This window comes from Corylus avellana, chromosome ca3, assembly GCF_901000735.1.
Source record: "Corylus avellana chromosome ca3, CavTom2PMs-1.0".
NCBI classification, from domain to species: Eukaryota; Viridiplantae; Streptophyta; class Magnoliopsida; order Fagales; family Betulaceae; genus Corylus; species Corylus avellana.
Genome location: NC_081543.1, coordinates 26,841,009 through 26,865,459, shown reverse-complemented (window position 1 = coordinate 26,865,459; position 24,451 = coordinate 26,841,009). Strand labels below are relative to the sequence as shown.

At 34.2% G+C, this 24,451-nt stretch overlaps 2 protein-coding genes across 3 annotated transcripts; one reads left to right on the top strand and one right to left on the bottom strand.

Annotated features, from left to right (window-relative positions):
* Positions 1 to 2,973: 2,973 nt before the first annotated feature.
* LOC132176459 (homeobox protein BEL1 homolog) lies at positions 2,974 to 6,713 on the bottom strand. Of its 2 annotated transcripts, none has more exons than XM_059588673.1 (5): positions 6,435 to 6,713; positions 5,314 to 6,304; positions 4,598 to 4,980; positions 4,164 to 4,224; positions 2,974 to 3,884 (listed from the first exon to the last, which is right to left on the bottom strand). In XM_059588673.1, the coding sequence occupies exons 2-5, from the start codon at positions 6,235 to 6,237 to the stop codon at positions 3,207 to 3,209; spliced, it is 2,046 nt and encodes a 681-aa protein (XP_059444656.1). In that variant the 5' UTR covers positions 6,238 to 6,304; positions 6,435 to 6,713; the 3' UTR covers positions 2,974 to 3,206. The 2 variants fall into 2 exon arrangements, with proteins under 2 accessions (XP_059444656.1, XP_059444655.1); XM_059588672.1 differs by having other exon boundaries at positions 5,314 to 6,278.
* Positions 6,714 to 21,181: 14,468 nt separating this feature from the next.
* Positions 21,182 to 23,821, top strand: LOC132175405 (phosphoglycerate mutase-like protein AT74H). The gene is made up of 5 exons (XM_059587354.1): positions 21,182 to 21,721; positions 22,178 to 22,297; positions 22,659 to 22,872; positions 23,275 to 23,355; positions 23,471 to 23,821. Exons 1-5 carry the CDS (start codon positions 21,229 to 21,231, stop codon positions 23,616 to 23,618), a joined length of 1,056 nt encoding a protein of 351 aa, XP_059443337.1. The 5' UTR covers positions 21,182 to 21,228; the 3' UTR covers positions 23,619 to 23,821.
* Positions 23,822 to 24,451: the final 630 nt, after the last annotated feature.

Here is a 24,451-nt window from a genome sequence, read left to right as displayed (position 1 = left end):
ATGTTTCTTTATTTTTTTTCTTTTTATTTTTGAAAAACATATACGGCAATACAAATTAATTATGCTTGTTTTTATCAAACTATATGGTAATGCTATATTAATTAGTAATGCTAATTATTTCTTTGGTGGGTAACCCCCCCCCCCCCCCCTCTTACACATGGATCTAACTATGTCACATGAACTAGCTACTTATGTAGGCAGGGATAATATGTTTCAAAGTCAATGGTAGATAATGGCAAGGATTTCTTCATATCTAAGAATAAATTAATCATATTACAATTGAGCTCTTTAATATCACTTTGTCTAAAATTAATGACCACAAATTTAAACTTCTTTTTTTTTTTTTTTTTCTCTCTAAATTTGGTTTCTAGTGGTCCAGCGATTGGTCTCTTTTCTGCATATGACATGGTATTCCTTAGCCATTTTTCTATAAAAAAAAAAAAAAAAAAAAAATAGCAAAACCTTTTTTTTTTTTTTTTTTTCTATCTTAGAGCATCTCCACCAATAGGTATTTGCTCTTGGACTTCTTGGGAAAAAACTGTTAAAGCTACAAGAGGTATCCCATCACACACACACACACACACACACATATATATAAGCGGAATTCTTCCTTAGAGTGTCTTAGAATTGCGACACGTGGCATACACTCATATATTTTTAGTGACTAAACTGGTTCTTTAAGTACTGAACCATGCGTACCTCTTTAATATATGTTAATACGTTTACTTAAAAATTCATTTAAATCAAGAGCTATATGTGTTAATAGTCGTGGTCGTACAAGGTAAGAAATCTATCATTTTTAACTTGCTTAATTATATATTTACAGTCAAGGAACATATCACAGAAGGAGGAAGGCAATTTATTGGGGGCCCCCTTATTTCCATATTGATCTTTAGCATTTAACATATCAACTATCCTTACCAATTGGAGATGGGAATAACAACTCTATAAAGGTAGAGAAATCTCTAATACAAGTAGGCTCTTTCTTGAACCTTATATATATATATATACATTATGTCTATTATTTTCCTTCATCTCACTTTCACTAACTTAAGCATATGAGGTGGTTCCGCTATCATCCTAAGCGAGTCACTCTAACCCTTTAATTTGCTTTTCTTATAGGTCACCTCCCGAGCATTTGATGTTTGCAGTCAACTCTAATACTTGCGCAAAGTGTTATGTCGGCTTTCTACAAAGATAAGATGATAACAATTTTTATAAGATTTAGGCACAAATCAAGCATTTTGTGCCCTCCAATAAGCAATAGATACAGATCGAACAAGAAAATTAAATGTTAGCAAAACACTAGATTACTACAAAATCTACTCTCTTCCAGCAACATGATAAAAAAACAAGCGCACAGACCAGCCGCCACCCAGAACAACTGAATCGATATCACATTTGTTTATTATGTAAATCTAATATATATATTTTCTCTAATTAGAGATTAGCAAATCTCTTTGCATGATTCCCTTGGTATATATGAAATAAGAAAATTGAGATCGATGTAGGAAATGGTTATGAAATGTGAAAGGGACAAGGAAAGAAAACTCATGAAAACAGTAACAGCGAGTAATACTTTTCTCTTATAAAGACTTACGTTATATTATATATATATGATCCTAGCCAAGCATGCATGCAAACCCCAATGCGTACGTCTTCGATATGTCGCCCTCTAAGGCTCTCATTTCTAAAGGTATAGCCTATTTCAACATACATTTTATCACATTATGTATGCATGCATATATGCATGGCACATCCATATACAGTCATATGCACAGTCATCTTCTGCTGGGGAATTTATATAATGGTGGGTGGAGTAAATCGGTTACCGACGGTTTCTCATTTGGCCACCCATTGAAAAGTTCATAAGATCGTAGCCCTATTTAATTACCTTAACGTACAAAACTCGGCTAAAATTTTATTTCATATACGCTAATTGAATTGAGCGTTGGAGTGGTTTCGCTGGATCCAAACCAGCGAATCCCTTTAACCTCTTTTCTTCCTTACAGATTCGCTCTTTGGTGAATGACGTGCGGTTGTTGTACTAACAATGATCATCAGCTTTAATGCTCGTAAGATCGAGAATTCTAATATCCTTGAACTAGAATCGTTCACTTACATATTTTGTTCACGCGGATCATCTTGCATTGCAAAGTATTTCTTATTGAACAAATGACGACCTTTTAATATTTCATGCCAAAGATTCTCCCAAATATATAGGATGTATATGAACGAGCTTTGGGGTTTTTAAACGGATCGATCGAGTGTGGATTAATTTTCTTTTGTTTAACCAATCAATTAAGCATATATATATATATATATATAACTTGGAAATCTCTTTAATGCAATGAAGAAGTCGTATACGTTGGTGGGCATCTCTTGAAGCTTTAACAAGTTGCACCTTGTAAGGAACCACTAGTCCATATAAACCCTAATGCCTTTCACACTAACTAAAAAGGCAGTTAATGAAAGGCACCTTTTCAATTGGCAAAAGCAGCAGCATAAACCACCCCCAAAGTTGACGAATCATAAAGCAATTGCAATTCTTATTGGCATGGGATATATCATCTTCATGAGGGTCGAATTAGGGACCACAACCCTCAAATGATCAAGATATTTTGTAATTTCTAGAGGAATTGTCTTAATCTCCAAAACAAGGGAACCAACCAAATTCTGCTGCTTTATTTAATTGCATTTATACAAATTAAAAGATAAAGAAAAGATCTTCTTGATTCCCAAGAGATATATATCATGAAATGTCAAATTAAACAAGAACCACATATATATGATTCAACTACTTGGTTTCATCACCAATCCCAAAAGGACAGAGAAAAGACCAACTACTTATATATAGTCTGATCCAATGGCCGATTTCCACTGCCACATCATCAGATTAATTACATAATTGTCTACAAAATAGTATTAATTACTCAATCATGAGAAATACAGATTCTTAATTACCAAAAGAGGGAAGGAAAGATATGCATCACCAGCAACTTCAAATTAACCTAAAGGGTAATATAAGCATGTTCTTACAATCAAGAAAAGTTTCCAAAAAAATTATACCATGATCATCATTTTCATACTACTACCTACCCAAGTATAGCTTTATGTATATGTATGGAAAGTATTTATCTGCATGTACCTAAAACAATTTATCTACCATCCATCCATCCATCACCATGATCAAGCCTTTTACTTGTCTATGATCCAGCCAAGTCATGGAGCAACTGAGCACCCATCAAATTTCTGTATGGCAGATTCTGTCCTTCGCTGTCCAGAAGGGAGTACTGATGAACTGGCTGGCATTCTTCAATGTGGTCTCTGCTACCATAAAACAAAGAGCTCTGAGAGGCAGGTGAGAAGGCTAGGCTCACACCACTCCCACCATGCTGCTGCAACCCTAACGTCAAAGACACGCCACCTCCATTGAAGTTCTGATGAACAGTACTAGTGCTGTGATCATTAGCATAAGATGAAAAGTCCAGCTCCATGTTCCCAAATGTCTCAATCCGACCAAACCCATGTTGTTGTTGTTGTTGGTGTTGGTGTTGGTGTTGGTGTTGGTGCATGATCTGGTGGTTTTGGAGGGGGGTTTTGGTGGTTTTTGGGTCCTTTTTTTCTGGGTTTGTGATGATGGATGAGAGGCAATCTGAGTCAATTCGGACGAGTTGGCCTTGTGTAGGTTTTTGATCATCCTCAAGGCGTGTTAATGGAGGTGGGTTTTGATTTTGCCGGCCATTGATGGCGTCAAGATCTGCAATAATCCCATCTGGGGAAGTCATGTCCATGTTGTCTTGCTCTTTTGTCTCTTCTACGTACATTTCTTCCACCATAGGCTTCCACAGCCTCACCCTTGCGTTAATGAACCAATTGGACACCTGTTGAAGCATATGTAACAACAACAGCAAAAAGGCATACATTAGATTATTATATATATATATATATATATATATATATATATATATGCATTTGTCAGTTTGTATATATGTTAATTTGTTTATATTAAAGTATGGATCCCAACAGAATTGCTTGCCAAAAACAAAAAAAAAAAGAAAAAAAAAAAAAAAAAAAGTATGGATCCTAAGAAGATATGCCCTATTTATACTATATACTAATTCATGAGAAGTTAAAAAAAGGTTAGAAAGATGTAGACGTACTTGGCTTCTTGAGAGACCAGTTTGGCGGGCTAAGATATGTTTATCAACATCGCTTGGGTACCTGCAAAAGTTTTCCATGAGATGATCAAAAGCATTAGATCCACACAAAAGTAATAGAGAGAAACTCGATAATATGACAAGAATGAAATTGGAATCTTAATGTTGTTGGGTAGAAACAACCAAAACATTAGACTTTACGAAGAATGGGAGAAACTCGATCTCATGGTACTAAAACAACCACAAGTGTATTGTGTTTCTTTTACTTCTTTGGTGAAAAGACATTGATTCTCTTGTGAAATCAAATTTGTAGTTTACTAACATGAGGAGGTGCGAATATGCATACGCAACAACGATATCTGCTATGTCATTTCAGTTGTTTGACAGTAGTAATACAGTCGTTGTAGAACGGAAAGAGAAAATATAGAGAGATTTACGGGTGGAGAAAATGCTCGAAAAGCCATGCTCGGAGAACGGAAACGGATCGCTCGGGGAGTCCGCGTTGGGGTCTCCATGGATGGCTCTCCATCATGCTCATTTGCTGAAAAGCTCTCTGTTGCCTGAGTGTTTGATCAAGAATCCTAAGCCTTGGTGTTTCTCCTCTGCTTGCCCCGGGTGCAACGGGATCTTTCTCACCCATGGCTCTCTTGGTGGCCTGAATCTGACCGACAATCCCATCTCTCAAGCATTTGAAATGCCTTGACATGGCCTTTGAAGCCAGCGCGGAGTAGACCGTGGCAGCTCCGTGGCCGGCCACCGCTTCGAAGGACGCCACCACCGCCTTCATTTGATTACAATAGTGCCTGTACCTTCTGTCCACCTTAAGAAGAAGATCGATTATAGAAGAGCCATGAGAATTGCAGCATAAAATATGTAGTAAGAGTAAGATGAAAAAAAAAAATGAAAAAGAAAAACAAGATGACATGAAAAGGCAAAGGAATTGTCCTGAGGTGAGCATTAATGAAAAGGCCCCAATCCATCATCCACCGAGTAAAAAGTTACAATTGTGTTTGATAAAATTTTATTTTATTTTATTTTTACATTTATTTCCATATTTTGAGGAATGAATGAAAAGTGGTGGGGAAAATGGCAAAAAGGAAGGAACTTTAATGGAGTGATGAAACAAGATCTGAGACATATATAATATATGTACCTCTTCCAGCATTGAAAGCAGTTTTGTTTTTCTTTTCTGCAATTCCATGTATTCGAGGGAGAAAAGAGCCTGCTTTCTGGAAGAACTAGTACTGCCATTATTATCCTCTTCCCACTGTTTGGCCTTGTGGGATTTTTGCTTGGGAGGATGATCAGTTTGCTTTGTTCCAAGGCTGCAGAACTCGTTCAGAAGCTCCTGTGCAGGGACTAAGAACTTAGAGTTCCTGAGCTGGAACTGAAAATTTTCAGCTTTTCCCAAAAGCCCATCTTGCATAATTTGTTGCTCTTGGATATTTGATGATTTCCCATAAAACCCATCTCTAGAACTCGAAGCAACAAACCTCATATGATCATCTTCTTGGTGGTCTTGATGGTGATGATGATTAGTGTGCCTTAGTTCAAAAGATTGTAGCCCTATACTTGAAGGATTGCTTGGACAAAGAGAGAGAGAAAGCCCTTGACTAGGCCTTTCATTTCCTTCACAAGGGAAAACACACCTCAAAGAAGAATTACCATCAACAAGCAATCTATTCTCTTGCCATCCTCCTGCTGCAGCAGAGTCCTGAGCTCCCACTATTGTTTCAGAAATCCCAGCTGAGAAATCAGGCTTATTGAACACATGTTGATAGAAATCATTAGTGGAGGACTCGTTGATCATCTTTGAAGAAGATGAACCATGTTGAAGATTTCTCCACATGACAGCTGAGTTACTCTGATCACTCTGCTGCTGTGGATTCTTTGAAAACCCTATCATCTCCATCCCTGTCGTCAAGTTGATCAAGATTTCTTGGTTGTTGGACTCAAAACCTTGGATCTGGTTCACCAGATGAATGGTCGGGTTACTTGATGAAACATCTGAGTAACAAAACCCACCTGAAGAAACCATGTTCCCGGATTTATCTTCACAGTGTTGTTCTTGAGCCATGAAACAAAAATCTGATACTGAAATGGATGTTGATTCTTCAACTGCAATCCCATCAAGACCAAGAAAACTTCATTAATCCACAGTTGGAGGGCATCGAGCAATTTCAAAGGATCAAACCAAAAAAGTACCTTTGTGATTAATCAGATACAGGAAAAAGAAAAAGGAAACGGAAAAAACTTCTTGTTTTGGTTTCTTACCAGCTTCTTTCTCTTAGACTTGTTCTTCTAGTAAGGCAACATGGTATACCGTGAAAGCCAACCTCGGAAGAAAGATCAGAAAAATCTCCTCAGAAATAGAAGATCAGATAAGGGTGATGATGACTTCCAAGCCATGTTCATCATTTGATATATGCTCTTCTCTCTCTCTCTCTCTAGCTCAAGTGGGTCAATGCAGCATGACATAAATACATCCAAAATAGACTTCTTAGAAAGAAAACCAAATAAGCCCCTCAATTATTTCATAGCCAATAATTAAAAAAGTAAATGATTATTATAATCAAATCAAAACTTAAAAATTAAAAATATAAATAAATACTAAAACTCAGTAAACTGGTAGAGAGGAACAGAAACAACAGAGAGTAATGTTGTTCTGGTACAAAAACTACAACCTTAGCCGCCACAGGACATGTTCTGTTTTTTTTTTTTAATGATTATTTTTCATAACCTCCCCACACTAACAGAAAATCCCACCAAAAAAAACACACCCAGAAAACAAGAACTAGTAAAACATTAAAAAAAGAGATGGGTTTTCAGAGATCTTCGTAGGAAACGAATCCCAAGAAGCCATTCCTAAGTAGGAGTCGTTTCCAGGCTTTTTCAGATGGGGGATTTTAGTGAGGCTTCCTTCTGGTGGGCCTGCTACCAGTTTTTGTGTACTCTTTTTTTTTCTTCCGAACCAAACAATTTCAGGCTTCCTCTCAAATTGTCTTTCAGACACAGAGAGATGAGGGATGAGAGAGAATAGATGCTCCTGGGGTTGTGCACAAATGTTCCCAAAATAAGGACTCTGTGGGATGAGATGAGGTGGTCCAATGTTTCTCCATCTAATTCTCATTAATTGGTGTCTTAAAGCACTCCACCCATCTTCTCCCTCTCCCTCTCTCTCTCTCTCTCTCTCTCTCTCTGCCTCTCTCTCTCTCTCCCCATTGCATGGGACCGCATCTATTCTTTTTATTATGATGAAAATACGCCAACTCCACGCGCAGAATATGGGGTGTCATTGCCAATAAGTCAATAACACAAAAACAAACCCTGCTAGCTATCAGACTATCACCATGTGTTTTAAATTTGATAGAAAATGGCCAAAGCTGAGAAACTCCAAACAATGGAGGACTTGGTTTTGAAGTTGCAAGATGTTAAATCACCACCTATTTATTTTTAATTTAATTAATTATTCAACGCTTAAAAAATATAGAGTTAAATTCACTTTATCCTTGAAGTTTTATGAGTGTTTTAATTTGAACCACAATATTTAAAAATTGGTAACGTACCCTCTAATATTTTAAAATTTTTCAATTTAGACATTCTGTTACTAATTTTCGTCTAATTAGACGAAAATTAAAAAAGAAAAACACAATATTCTAACATTTCTGAACCAGTTATTGTCCAATTCAATTTGAGAAACTCAAGTTTTGTGAATCACTATAACTTATATCATAAGAATCTCTTATATATGACAAAGAAAGACAAAAGAAACTAATTTCTAAGTCGAAATCAAAGCAAGGCTCATTTTCCAAATATAATTTTCATAAATAAATTCCAATTCAACATGTGAATAATAACTCCAGTACCTTTTCAAGCCATTTTCACTAATTAAAAGGTCATAATTCTAAAAAAATAATGGTATATATATACACATTAATTATGTATACATAGCTTTAAGAGTAAGTCCTTTTACAATATTTGTTTCTGAGAAGAACATCCTACACACATGTTTTTTTTTCATTCACTTTCATTTCATCATTTTCAAAAACAAACACCAAAAAGGTTTTCTTCCCTCCCCATCAATCAAACAACACAGAAAATATAAGAGAATTTCTATGAAATTTATTTGTTTAAACAGGTGTCGAACAGTTTGTCCAATCTATAAGAACTATCTCGTATTTACTGCTCCGACCCAAATCTAACATTGAAATTAAGAGCATGTTCACACGCGCCAAAACATGAGAGTGGGGGTATACAAAGGCTCCCATTAGAGGCTTAAAAATTTGTCCTTTTAAAGGAGGTGGTCCTAAACCAGGAGCTTTCTCCGCCGCTTGCCATTTGCTTCTCTCTCTTTCTCTCTCTCTCACCCTATGCCCTACACCATGCTGACGACATTTCCCTCTTTGGCTTTCCCTCCTTGTACGTACTCTCTAGTCTCTTTGGTAGGTGGGAGAGACACTGCGCACCCCCCTCGCACATTAGCAACACATACATACATACATACACATGTCTTTCCATATATAAACACCCACCACAAAAGACGGGGGGGAGAGTGAAAGAGAAAGGCCATTGATAGATATTAACAGCAGCAGTAATGTATAATTTTTACAGAGTAATTAAAGAGCTTGAAACTTGGAACTATGGATATTAGATTAGGGTATATATATGTGTATATATATATAGGGTGGTCCGTGGTCCTGATATGCTATTGTTGTTGGTCATGCATAAACTAATTTGTTTATGCATGCATGGACCATTCTAGCTAGGAAGTGCATGTGTTGCAGTAGTAGTGAGCAGAGAGGGAGGGGTAGAGTAGTGATGATGATGTGTGCAGTGCATCTTTTTGATAAAGAGAAGAGATGAAAGTGGGAGTCTTTGGAATTCCCAACCATGGCGTAAAATTATTGTTTGGGAGCTTTCGATTGGTCTCTCATTAATGGCTGCCGGGGTCCACTCAAAATGCTATGTACTTCACTCTGTACGGATCAGTCTTTCTTGCTTTTCATTCAGGACTCCTCTTCTTCCTCTTTTACTCCTTAATTTGCTGCTCAAATATGACCACAAGGATAAAGCTTTTTTTTAAAATTTTCTTTGTTAAGCATAATATATATATATATATTTCACTCTTACACTAATTAGTGATGCATTAAATTAAAAAAAAAAAATTAGTAATTTATTCAATATCTAATGGTAATTTTTATTACTAGGTTAAAAAATGTGTATTTGATAGTTTGTGTAGAATTATTTTATTTTATTTTTATTTTTTTTAGGAAAAAAGCAAGAGAGATGATTAGAGTGACTGCTTTATTAATTTGAGAATGATTATAGTAGCACATGTTCATTGAAAACCAACGTTAGAAGAGGTCTAGACGGTGAGACCACAAGTGCGCTTCCTCATGCCAATTGAATCATACACTAATTCAGCTCTATCAAAAAACACTAGCAATACTTAAGTCCGTGGTATGGAAATAATCTCAAATGCTTTTCATTTTTGGAATTCGACATCAAATATCCAAAACATGTTTGGTTAACTATTATTTTAAGTTGCACTTGCCAAACACTTAAAAAAAAAACAAAACAAAAACAAAAATATTTTTCAAAAATCATTTCCACATTATTAGGGTTTAGCTGGAGTTTGTAACTCATGATGAGATTCAACGCTAGTTTGAATAGTTAATGGGGAGATTTCTTCCGTACATATCTTTGAAACTGCAAAAGTGAAAAAGCTTTTTGTGCTCTGCAGCTAGAAATGATCTCACCCTTTGGTTTTTGTCATTGATTATGGTGTTGTACTACTTGAGATAGTCACGGGTTTAAAATACAACACCCATATGCTTTTTACTTTTACGAGGAGGACAAAGTTTTCCTTTTAAATTGGATTCAAATAAATTCATTCAATTTAGTTTATTATAATTAAAATGTGTTTAAAATTAGGATTAACAAGACTTATGAATTCGAAATAAAATTAGTAGATTAAAGTTAAAAGATTTGACTTATTTAATTAAAATGGTCAAGTTAAAATTAACATATATAGTTTTATATATATGCCTTACTATGACTCGAATTCAACAAGCGATAGAAATACCGACAATTTTTTACATTATCTACGAACTCAACAGAAATTCGACACGAAACTAGCGAGTTAGAGTTGAAAGAATTTACTATAACCTATTTGATTAAATAGGTCGGGTTATGATTAATCTATATAATTTTATGCCCATGCATATCTCGATACAACCTGAACCTGACATATGCACGAACATTAATTGCCACCCCTATATAAAATATATAGTAATTTTTGTATGTATTTTTAATTCTCCCATAGGATTCTCATGTTCATTTTAAAAAAACACATATATGAGACTTACATGTATTTTAAACATATATTAATTTAATAAAATGAATCGAAAAAATTAAATTCATTCAACCCAATTTAAAGGAGAAGAAAATTATACCAATCGGGTTGGTGTTGTAGGTTGTTTTCGTCATTTGTTTCATTGTAACAAATGTGAAAGTTAGGACCCTTGTCACATTTTTGCTATACATCACTAGCAGTGATGTGTATATATATATACATACATTTGAAATCAGGGGTACAAGTCAATATTTCAACCTCAAAAGGTCATTTCTAGATGAAAGAAAGAAAATTTTTTGATGAGGGACCTCTAAATGTGTCATTGTTTGATTGTTACATTTAATATATACTTGTCCATCACACGTTGAAATAGGCTTTCATGCCAAGAAAAGTATGTCATTACCATTTGGTTTTGGTGGAATAAAGGCTGGCCAAGGAAGACTTAGAGCATCAACATTCTACCATTTAATTGGCTAAAAATATTATTATTGTTTTGGCCTTAATGCCATGCCATCCTATACATCTATCATTGGTGTTTCAAAGTTTTCCCTCTTGTCCCTATCTTTTCCTAGTTAATTCCTTCACAATAATGGCGGCTGCATGAAATTCCATGATATTCCCTCTTCATCAGTAGCCCTACAAAGGTGAGGACAATTGCACAAATTATGGTAAATAATTAACATATTATTAATTGTCCCTATTAGCCCTATTCACAAGTATATATTTTACTAAATCATGAGTCCTCCTTTTTGCCCACTCTTCTGGTCCATGTTGTCAACTTCTGATGTGAAGTATATATAATACTTCTAATTCCATGTTTTCACTACTAACCTAATCCCACTCTTTTTCTTTTTATCTTCCCCTTTGAGTCTTTGTGGAAAGCTGGTGATATGCGATAAGCAAAATATTTTTTGCACTCATTTTACATCGGCTGACATATTATGTTTTAAATGACTGACATGAAAAACTATTTAAAACATGTTACGTCAGTCAATATAAAATTTGTGTGATGAATCAATGTGAAGAGTAAAAGACGTACCCAGAAAGCAATTTTGTTCTGGCGGGCTATATATGAATTACTTTTAACACACCATGATATGAATTAAAAAAAAAGGCCCTTATTGTCTCCATAGCCGTTAAAATTAGTAGTCTCTTTTAGCAATATACATCAAAATCCTCACCCATTTTTGTTCTTGAATGGACTGTCATGATCATATATATGCTTTCTGATCAAGTAAGTATCCAATCCCAGAAGTCATCCATCAAACCAACGGCTAGATCAAAATAGTTAAGCAATTATCAATCAAGCCTACAAATCTTGAGGGGCAGTTAAGGGACAAAAGGAGAGGCTTAGCCCTTGTTTAAAAATGTAGGTGAAAGTGAAAGAATTGATTGAATTGATTTAATGTTGTTTTCTGGTAATATTCATCTTTTAGAACTAATTATATGTTAGAATGGTCGAGGGATTTTTTTATCTAAAAATATTGAAGGTAGAGGACCAAAAATAGTAAGGTATATATAATATTTATTTATTCTTTTTCTTTTTTCCTTTTTTCTTTCAAATTCAAAAGGGTCTTGGTCCAAGCTTTCATAAATTTGGAAATGTTAGGTGTGACAATGACAACCGTGGATGCCTTATATATATATATAACACATTTTTGGAGACATTATACAACAACTCTAGAGTTGAAATTAAATCCTAAAATTTCAATTGCAACAATATATATTTCTTAATTATAGTTTCGCAATGATCACAATTTACCATGGTTTGACAAAGTCAGGAATTATGCCTTAGGTTATTGATCAATAAGGTATTAAAATTTGACAAAAATATTTAAATCTGTGAAATTCTTTCAAACAAAATTAGAGTTTGTTCAAACGAAAGGGAACTCTACATGGCATTCCAATGCACACGAAGGAGAAAACGAACGGCTGAGATTAAGATTTGAGGAAGTTCGTTCGAATGAGCCACGTGTTCGTTCGAATATGGCTATAGTTCATTCGAACGAGGTCAAGTTTTCAACTGTAAAACAAAGGTTTAAAACACAAAATACTAAAGGAAAATTGCATTCCTTTGATCCTTCTTTTGTTCCAACGAAGCACGTCAATATGCAGTGAACTAAATATTTATAAAACAATTAATGAGAATAACACACATCATCATGCAATTGGTTTCCAATCAGTCATATTGATGCAAGTCAGAACCGCTTATTTGTACCCTTAATCTGCTTACGATGAGATTTAATTATGTGTCTTGATCAAAAACATCAGGTACAACCCCGGTGCCTCGACATTGCACATAGCGAGCTACCACTAGTTGCTTGACCGGGTTGGACCTCGGGTGATCCACCCAACTAGTGAAATCCGAACCATGGTGACCCCACCCATTGTAATTACGCCGGCCGGTCACAATAACTCTCGAATCCAAGGTAACTCTCTCATCACACAACTAGGCCATAAGGTGAAGTCCGTATAAATTGGTATACATGCATATGTCCAAGATCCTTCGCTTCTTTTTCCCATGGTGATTGTGTCATACAATTAATTTCATTAAATTAACCATACATGTATATATGAGTTACTCAATAATTTATTTTGCAAATAATTTCATTATCTTTACTCACAATTTAGGGTTCACAACATTAAATAGCAAATTAAAGCATTTCATGACAGTTAAAAAATGCACATTTTATATTAAAGTAGACGTGCTTGAAAATTACAATATTGTAGTTTCACATAAGTTTATCTACCTCGATTGTAAAAGTCCTCCACAAATTCCTCCCCAAATGCTCTGGTTCCTTCTTCTACGAGTTATCATATCATTAGATCTAGGACGTGACCTTAATCTAGCGCTTAAATTACAGTTTTTTTTTTTTTTTGCATTCTAACCAATCGATACAGTTTTGTTTTTTTTTTTGGTCAGGGGAGGGGAAAGTTCTAGTCATGTCCAAAATTGAGAAGCAGTGGGTAAATTAGGACCCACAAACTTTGAAATTTTGCCAACCCAGAAAAGCCAAAAAGGTAGGTTGAATTGGATAAAAATCGGTGCTATAAGAGGGATTAAAAATGGCACTTTCAATATCCAGCATACCCAGATACCTTTCAACTCCATTAATATCACTTATTATTAGGAACAATCCACTTACTATATATATATATATATCACCACAAATGTTACACGTTGACAACAATGATGTGATAATCCAAACCAGTACTGGTCATATTCAGAAATTTGGAATGTCAATAGAGTAATAAATATGGCCATATATATAATCATGACTATCCAATTTGTGGCTTCTTGGATGCTTTCCCTAAGCAAAATCAATTAATTAATTGATCAAAGAATATATATGAATTATGCAAAAAGTTTGTAGAGGATTTATGATGAAGAATCATGGAGGGCATTGTCCAAAAGATTTTACATGAGTTGCACTCCATCCATTGCCTTGCAAGTCCATTCCCTTGCAAGTTATTTGCTTCGTTTGTTAAAATTTTATTCTCAAAAAAAAATATATTAATAAACAGTCCAAAACATCAAAAATTAGTTTTACCTTTATATAAAATTTATAACACATTAAAAAAAAAAAAAAAAAAAAAAAAAAAATCTATTGTTGCATCATTCACATGCATTTGATCAACAAAGTTAAATGATCCTATATCCTTGGGGGCATGCACACCTACCCTGGCTCCCCCACAACTTTCTCTTTCAATTCTTTTATTTTTCTTAGCATTCTCAAGAGTCTATATCTAATCCTTTGAGTCTTTATTTATCTACATTAAGGTCCAATCATAACATGTGAATTAACATATGGAAAAATATTACGGGTTCTCCATATTAATTTTATTATTGTTAGTATATTGTATTAGACTAGTAGAGGTAACATTGTTTCTGTTATTTAACTCACTTTATTAAATATTATTATTATGTGTACGTTGGACTTTACTTAGCGTAAATGGAAGTGTTAGAAAATTAATTAAATGATTAAATTCATTATTTTCCATCATATTAAGCTTTTTGGATAAGTAGTTTTTTTTTTTTTTTTTTTTTTTGACATGTTCGCACAAGAGGGGGGATGCGAATTCGAACTAATGACCTCCACTTTATTAGGCGTGATCCCAGCCGATTGAGCTACCTCTTGAAAAATTTTGGATAAGTAGTTATTTAACTACTATAACCTCTTTATAAACTGATTTGACAATTCATAATTAATAAAATAATTAAGAGTATATGGTTAACAAGTTAGTCATTAACCACTTAAATTGACAAGTCAAGGTTTTTATTCAATCATTCTACTAATTATAAACCGACACGTCAGTTTATAACAATACTCTTATTATATACAGTCATGAGGCAAATTTACCCTCTTTTTTAAAGCTACTTGTTTCCTCTAATAAACCATGAGCGTATTATTTCTTAGTGTTTTAATCGCTCGTAACCCTTTTCCATTTTTTTTTTTTTAAAAAAAAAGCAGCTGGTGTGAGGGGTTATCCCTCACGACCAGTTTAAATAAATTTTGTTAGAAAATTTGACTATTCATGTCTTAAATCTAATTTGCTCGAAACAGATCTGCTCTTTAACTGTATTTGTACATGGATTAGCAAAATATTGAAATCATAAATAGTATATGATTGTAAGAATTTTTATTTATATATATGATTTTGTAACATTATAGCATGTGGTTATGATTTTTGCAGAGCTTTATGCTTAGTTTGTGCTATAAGATCTTTTTGCTCTGCTCTATTAAAGCTTTATGCTCGTAATCTTTAATCAATGAAATCCTCATATTTCCGTTAAAAAAAAATTCTAAGGATTATTACTCTTCCTTATCATATACTTTTTTTCTTTTTCTTTTTTCCTCCAAAAGATTAGCTTCTTTTTTAACATGCGCACCAGCAATACTGCACTTTGGACCTACATCGGAGGATGTTTGGTCAGGCGGCTTGGAGAAACCCATTGGAGAAAAAGTCCTCCAATCCTCCACTGAGGGGCTTCCAGGAGTCATGGCCAATTGGGTGGTCCTGGTTCACCTTTTATTTGCATTTTTTTTTAAAAAAAAGATTTTTCTAAGGCTCTTGACCCACCAATAATTCCTCATAATTAATATCTAATCCTTCGGCAACCAACCCCCTTAAATTCCCTCATCATCAAGATAATCAACATAATAAGATACAATTATATTGAGATTTAAAAAAAAAAAAAAAAAATCTGATTTATTAAATTGACATGTATTCAAAATATATGTAAAAATTAAAAACAATTGAAGTAGACTGAATTAGATAAGAAGTCCTAAATTTTATATGATTTATTAAACTGACGTTTGTTTTATATCATGCTTGATAAATGCCTACATAATTTTAAATATAATGATTAATTTCAAGTAAGTTAAAGTGAATTAAAGTGAGAAAGCCACCATTCTTTATAAGGCCAATGATTCAAAGTAACCTTTTATTTTATTTAAACCTACTTATAAGTGCACAAAATTTTAAGTACTCCTCTTAAACGAATGAGTGCTATAAAGAATACTATAATTTTTACTACAATTTTTTTTTGTAAACTAACATAGACACTCAAGTCAATTTATAAGTTTGTCACGTTAATTAAAAAATGATTAATTAAATTTTAGAGGAGACTTTGCAAAACTTTCATAAATTTTCACGCATTTTGAAAGTACCTCAAAGGTTTAAAAACTTTCAATTTTTTTTTTCATTTACCTTCTTCCATTAGAATTTTCTATTAAATCTTATCAAAATACTTTCTTCTTTTTTGTTATAAAAAAAAAAAAAAAAGTATAGATTGAGTCAGTTTTCTTTTTATATAAAAAATAAATAAAAAATAAAAAATCTTTGCAACATCTTTGCAATTTTTTTAATTTTTTAATTTTTTTTTCCTTAAAAAAAGTGGGTATTTTGACAAAAGTTAACAGAAAATCCTAATAAAATTGAGTAATTGACAGAAATTAAAAATTTAATACCCTTAATTGAAAGTTTTTAAGTAATAGGAAGAAAGTATCAAAACGAATGAAAATTTAATAAAATTTTATAAAATCTCCTCTAAATTTAATTATAATAAACATAATAAGTATTATGTTATCTGTCGCATCAGTATCACGCCTTGCTTATCTCACGTTGAAAAAAAGAAAAAAAAAAGAAAAAGAAAACCCTAAAATTTTCTTCTGACCAATTGGTACGTAGTGTACTTTGAGGGGTGCAAGAGACCAGCAATTTGACAAGAGCACGAGCAAATGGACCCTTTGATGTAAATAAGTCAATACGGAACCTGATGGCTACGACAGAGAGAAGTCACCCAAACAAAATGCATGGCTCATGCCTGGACTTTTAACACAAAAAGTTAAAATATGGAGCCCCTACAATACAAGGCTTAGAAAATTATTAGTACATACTTTTCACGTTGTAATTCCTAAAACAAATTGCAGTTTCTATTTCGTCTTTTGTTTTGTATGTTTGTGTGTACTTTGAAGTGTGAACATTTTACTTTTCTTTTGGGCCATTTCTAATAGTCCACATGCATGTGTTCATACAATTGACTTGCATCTTGGTAATTCGGTCAAGAATATCTCCAAAAACAGACAGTGAATAGTCTAAGGATTAAGTCACTAAGATAATCTCTGAAAATGTAAGAGATTATAAGATAAAAGGGGTCAGATGAATGTCCTACGTCAAACTAGGGTTTGTAACCCGCAAGTAGGGCTGATATGGTAAGCACAAAAGGCAGGGGACTCATTCATGGACGGTTGCAAATTCCCTGTAAGTGAAGGGATGCCTTTCCTGATATTGCTTTCCTGTCATGTTTAGGCAATCGTCGGTCAATGGTCCGTCGGTTCGTGGAACTCTCGAGTGGTCGTCGGTAAAAGTGTCACCATTAGGGGTCCTATGCCGGGGGATGCGCTGAACTTTTCCAAAGTCTCCTACCCCAGAAATCAAACTTTAAAATAGAATAATAAATCACCAAATGGCAAATTTTCCAAGCCTTGAGGACCACGTTAAAAGCAAACACGAATTGTCACCTTCTAAATTACAAACTATGATGAAAAATCAAAAGTCTACAATCAAGATGAAGTTAATTCTACATCTTTAGCTGTTTTAAGATTAAGTTTTCTTTCAAATTAGATTGAACAAAAATTCATCAAATTCAATTAGTTAAATTGATACGTATATGTATCTTAGAGCATATACTTCTTACATACATGCTTATTAAAATTAACAAAACAAGTGTCCTTTGAAGAAAACTGTGTGTCTCTTGTATTATAGTACACTTGTGTTTGACAGCTTCATTGGTGGGAGGAATTGATACTTTAAAAATGGTATAAATATAGTGATTAAATTCAATTAATTAACCAAACAATCCAAATTATATAAAAGATTTAATTAATATTAATATTTCCAAAACTACACTCTTCCCTCTATTAATTAATTCCTTCTCTCCTTCGCTTGCACGAAAGATGAGTCACCGACAGGACTAAAGTCAATGCAAATGACAAGAACTAAAAGAAAATATAAAAGCCTATGCCTCTTGTCTTATATGGGGCATGTCTCTTCAACAAGTAATGAATTATTTCTTTTTCTTGTTTCTTCAACAATTGGGAAAAAAAATTAAAATAAATAAATAAATAAAATTTTGATTTTTATGGTTCAAAGTTTTGACAAATAATTTTCCGGGGTTTAAAAAGTGATTAATCGTTTTTTAGAGTAAGCAGAGAAATAAATTGATCCCTGCTATTTGAGAAGCTAGCGAAATTCGTTAACTTAACATGTTAACGTATACTAATCATATTATGACACGTGTTACTTATAATATATATATATATATGTGATAATTAAAAATATTGTAAATTATTGCATACATTTTGAATGGATATCAGTTTAATTAATAGAGTGAACCAATTTGAAGGAAAATTTGTATGGATTTAAATAAGAGGTTAATTAATCTTGCACGTATGTTGGATTGAATAATGTTTTGTGTTGTCAATTACAAGAAGTATCTTAGCGAACCCGGCAGCATTTTTCTTTGGGATGATTAAGAAAAACCCATTTCTATAAGAGACAAATCTAGTGAGAGGTACTCTTTTGTTATATATATATATATATATATATATGAACACTAATTTTTTAGTCGTTGGGCTGCTTGACTGGGGATCTTGGTTTTATATATATAAGGAAAAGTTGGGGAAATAAGGTTCAAGTTGTAGTTGGAGGTAAAACAAAGAATAGTTGCTTCCTCCCGCTCCCTTTATAAAATGAATAACGCTACACTTGTTTATCATGTTTATTTTATATTAATTGACTTGATGTTTTTTTTTTTTTTTTTTGACATGTCCACATAAGAGGGGGAATGAAGATTCGAACTAGTAACCTCCGCTTCATTAAGCATGGTCTTAACTGATTGAGCTACTTCTTAGAGACACGTGGTGTGTTTTAAGTGACTTTTAAAAACAGAAATAATCTATTTTTTGTTGCCATGTTACGGACTACCAATACTTGCTCTCTTTCTTAGTATTTTCGAAAAAAAATTGTCAATCGAGGTTTCTGTGTTGCATCATTGAAAGAATTATATAAGGGAATTACTTCCATATCATGTAGCATTAATTTAGGATTTTTTTTTTTTTTTTTTTTTTTGGTTCTAATTGCATAAAGGAAAGGTTAACAATAGAGAATCATTCACACTCCCGATTTGACAAAAAAAAAAGTGGACGATCCTAAAACGAAAAAACGGGGTGGGCTCCTCAATTAACAGACCTGAAATGAATTAAAATAATGCAAAAATACATACAAAGGGTAGGAAATGAATTAAACAAGTAACAAAATCTTCTCGAGAGGCTGCACAGAGTGGTTACAGATTTAAGTCTAGATTACATGATTTTTATCAACTAACAAATATTCAATTTCAGGACATATTTCAAGTTTCTATGAAGAATTTTGAGTGGAAGGTGATGTACAATTTAGTGTAATGTCTGGGTGGAGTGGAGAAATAGTTTTTGTGGACGATAAAGCACCAAGAAATTAAACACTACATTAGGAAATTCAGATCATCAAGAAAACTAACCAGAGATTTAAATTTCACTGAAAACGACTTTGCAAGTCTAACTTTGTAGCAAGAGTGCTGCTAAAGTTACTATAATTTTTACTATAAATTTTTTACAAACTAACGAATCGGTTCATGTTACATTTGACAAGTCAGCCACTTAAAAATAGAGTATAACTTAGCAGTTTACATGACATTTATATGACAGTCTATATGACACTTGTCATGTCGGCTAGTAAAATGTAAACGATCATGTGGCTGTCCATGCGACACGTAGGACTAGGAGGGACAAATTCAGTTTTGTGTTTCATCAGACAAGTATGGGCCAGGCCTTTTTAAAAAAAATATTGCAAGTCTCAACCCTAAGCCTCATATTGGCAATTGGGATTCGCAAACTATGGCCTGTCTTATTAACGTTTGGACCGCAACGAAAAGGTTTAATTAGGCAAACCACAACAACAGGCCCAATTAACCTTATTGGTCCAATTTTTAAGACAATAAACATAGGATTTGACTTGTCTTGAGTGATTGAATAACTTCAAACAAACGGTTAATATTACAAGATTGAGGAAGAACTCACTCGCTAAAGTAATGCTACATACGACACTCTATGTTGATGTGGTCATTAGTGCCCTTTAGTAGTATTTATTTTTTTAATAAAGACTGATCTAATGACTAATAGACACTGTCACATCAGTCAAGTGAAATTACTCAATTGATAATGATAAAGGCTAGTATTTGAGAAAACACACACTTTCCCTTAGCATAAAGGAAATCGAATTTATAAAAGTCACTAAAAGTTATAAAATCACAACAATTTTTAACACTAATCACACGTCACAATTAACTTATGAAAAACTTATGGTAATCAGTGTTTTATGATAAGTTTAACTACCCAATTTTCTGATGATTATTTTGGTAAAAAAAGTTTGCAAAAGAATACTCTGTTATCATCAATTGGCAATTGCAATCATACTTGAGATTCCTCATCCTAGAGGACAAATTATTTGGGACCCTAGAGAAGAACATTGGTCCCCTACTCCAATTTCCATGATCCATATGGATTCCTTTTGTTTTGAGTGAAGCATTCACCAACATCACAAAAGCTTAAAATGGTCCCCTTCCAACTTCCACCACACATCGACCGCTATCAAATAAAGTTCACCAGCAACTCGCACGTATAAATGAGGGCTATCAATTTTTCATACAACCAATAAATTCGATACGAAATTAGCGAGTTAGGATCAAGGCTTATATAGTTTTATATTCATGCCTCGACAAGCGACATATGGATATGGCAATTTTTACACAACTTACGAATCTGACATGAATCCAACACGAAATAAGCAGGTTAGGGTTGGAGGGTCTGACCTGTTTAATTATATGGGTCATCTTATTCCCATGTCTCAACATGACTTAAACTTAAGACGCAAACACGAATTGCTAGTCCTAGACTACAAACTGCATTCCCTAGAACTATAAAGGAAATTGGAAAGTGTTTCCTATGGCTTGAAGGTGTGTAGGCCACTCCTTTTTGGCATGAAATGAAATGAACTAAAACTTGCCTATCAAAGACTAGATCAACCACAGTCAAGTTCACATACTAACATGAGTCAATTAGACCTTTTCACTTTTGCTGCTACTTGGTTATCTTTTTGGATAGCTCTCAAGCTATGGCCACTCTTTCTCCATCTCTATCCTCAGCCTCAGCTCTCCCAATCTTGCAACCAAAACTGTTTGCTTCAAATTCCATCCAATGCTGTGAGAAGTCAAGGGAATCTGTTAAGGTAACAAGTAATGGGCTGGCTACTTTCCCTGAAAAGAATGCTCTCAGCAGCTCGGCCGCCAAAGTTCCGCCTCCTCGGCCACGCCGGATAATCCTGGTAAGACATGGACAGAGTGAAGGAAATGTTGATGAGAGTGTGTACACAAGAGTTGCTGATCCAAAGATTGGACTGACAGAGAAAGGAATGGCTGAAGCTCTGGAGTGTGGGAGAGAAATCAAGGAGCTGATTGAGCAGGACAAAGCAGGGGATTGGAAGGTCTACTTCTATGTTTCTCCCTATAGAAGAACACTGGAGACATTAAAGAGCTTAGCTTGTGCATTTGAGCGCCCAAGAATTGCTGGCATGAGAGAAGAGCCTCGTCTAAGAGAACAAGATTTTGGTAGGTCTTTCATTTAGTCCACCTTGCTAAAAAAGAAAACAAGAGATTGACAAAAACAGTCAAAAAGTGTTGAAGATGGTATTTAGACGACCGGACTGCCGATTGGTCACCTGCAAAATAGAGAAAATGGTCTTCGGAAATCCGTTGGTCTCTTGTAGTTTTTCCTTTATTTTGCAAGTGACCCATCAGACATCGCCAGTCCGGCCATCCGAAAAACTGAGAAATGTTGAAACCCAAAAATTCAGTTGCAAGCAATCACCAAAGTGGAAATTAACTGTTTGACAGGTTCACTTTTCCAATTGTATCATATCTCTAGCTTAAAACCCACCCAAGTTTTGTTTAGTTTCCAAATGGGTTATTAAAGCAAATAATTACTTACCCATTTAACTGTAAATTGTTTTCATCATAAAAGAATAAATCTCTTAAATGGGTTTCATTTACAACTTTCCATAAAAGGGAATTTTCAGGACAGAGAGAAGATGCGATTAGAGAAAGCCATGCGCATGCTTTATGGTCGTTTCTTTTACCGCTTTCCCAATGGAGAATCTGCAGCTGATGTTTATGACAGAATAACAGGTAGTTTAGTTTTATTACTGCGCAATCATTTTCTGTTACGATTTTAAATGTTCCACTTGAGCTTTTAGGCACATTCCCTTGTTTTTAAGGGTGAGTGAGTTTTACCTGTGAGTTCGTATCATTTGGTATCAAAATTAAACACTACGTCACGGGTTTGAGTTACGGAAGTGACAACCTATAGAATATATAGAAGGTTGCCGTGTACGCCGAATTCGGAAGCGTGGTAGTATGTTACTATTTTAAATGTTTTAGGCATCCTTCCCTTGCAAACGGTTTTCAAGAATGAGTTATACCTAAAGTTTGTATCGTTTTCTCTCAAATTACAGCAAAATGTTCAACCCCATATGTATCAATGCAACAGGATTCAGAGAAACACTAAGATCGGATATTGATATCGGACGCTTTCAGCCTCCGGGGCAACGAAACCCGAACATGAACTTGGTGATAGTCTCACATGGCCTGACCCTCCGAGTGTTTCTAATGAGATGGTACAAATGGACAGTGGAGCAGTTTGAGAGGCTTAATAACTTTGGCAATGGAAAAATGGTTGTTATGGAAAAAGGTTACGGTGGAAGGTAATCCTTTTTTCTCTCATTAATCCCATGGGAACTTTTTTTCAAGGTTCAAATCAATTAATTCCTCTGCATGACAACATATTATAGTAAAAATCCTGAAAATACATTTACATACTACAAATTTAGGATCTATATTTAAAAAACAAATTAAAAAAAAAAAAAAAAAAATCGTAGTTTAGTTTTCAAAAATGCACTCATTTGCATGCGATTTGAAAACGCAGATTTTTCTACGTTTTCAAACTATAATTTTTTAAAAACCAACTCAAAACGATACATTTTTCGCGATGTGATTCTCATAAACATGTCGCATGCATTTTGGATAGATATCAATTTAATAAACTAAGTTAGACAAACTTCTTCTAATACAATTTGAAGAAAAAAATTGTCCTATATTATCTACAGGTACAGCTTATTAGTGCATCACACTGAAGAAGAGCTAAGAGGGTTTGGATTAACAGATGAAATGCTGATGGATCAGGAATGGTAAAAACTATTTTTACTTTTACATTCCCAAATTCCTGGGTGGGGGTAAAATCAAGTTTTATTTTTTTATCTGTTGAGGCTAACCTTGGTGTTTGTTGGCTTTTGTATTGATAAGGCAAAAATTTGCAAAACCAGGAGAATTAAACTACGATTGCCCAATGATGAATTCCTTCTTCACACACTTCGATGAAGAGGGCAGCCAGGATGTGGATCATCAACAAATTGCACCAGAAAGTGCAAGCCAAGAGCCTAATTATGGTTAACAGCATCATTACCACACAAACTACATCAACATGCCCAATTAGGTGTTCAGTTGAATCACTACATTGGGGGGAATCTGCAATATGGTTTTGTGTGGAAACCACAAAACTAGCTTCTTCTTTCTTTCTTTCTTTTTTAGCTTTTTCCCCTTATTCAGTGTGTTAGATCAATTAATTCTGAAGATTTTAAGGTCTCGTTTCTTTGATTAGCATTTTGATAAGAGTAATGTCACCTTTCACATCGACTGACTTATTTTAAGTGACTTTTTTGGGTATGAAATAAGTATAACAAAGAAACCAAAACACAAATAGAATTACACCTTTATATCAAAGGAAAAACAAAAGGCACCCCCCAAAACCCCTATCCAGACATTGTTAAGGAAAAGAAAATCGTCCACTTGCTCTGTAAGTAAGACCTCATTATGCAATAAATGAAAGGGGAGCACCATATTTTGCCATATATAGCTTCACCAGCCAGCATTTTGTCTTATTAGAAGTGTTGTGCAACAAAATTGCATTCACATAAGATTCTCAGAAATCAACCAAACCTGCAAAAACCAGAGAATGACAACTACCAGCATATGCAGCCTACAATTTCGACCATATGAGCAATTTACAAGTCTCAATCCCTCTTTCCCGAGAAAACAAGGCACTAAAATATCATGACCAGAAATGTATATGCACAGATCTTCCCAAATGGACAGGCGCTTTGGAGCTTTGATGCTACATCGTAACAACGGGGTCATGGGCACAAGACTTGATGTTAATAATAGTAAACATAACGGATTCTTCTTAGATTAACATGGAAAACTCAAAATAAATTCACTTTTGGGCAG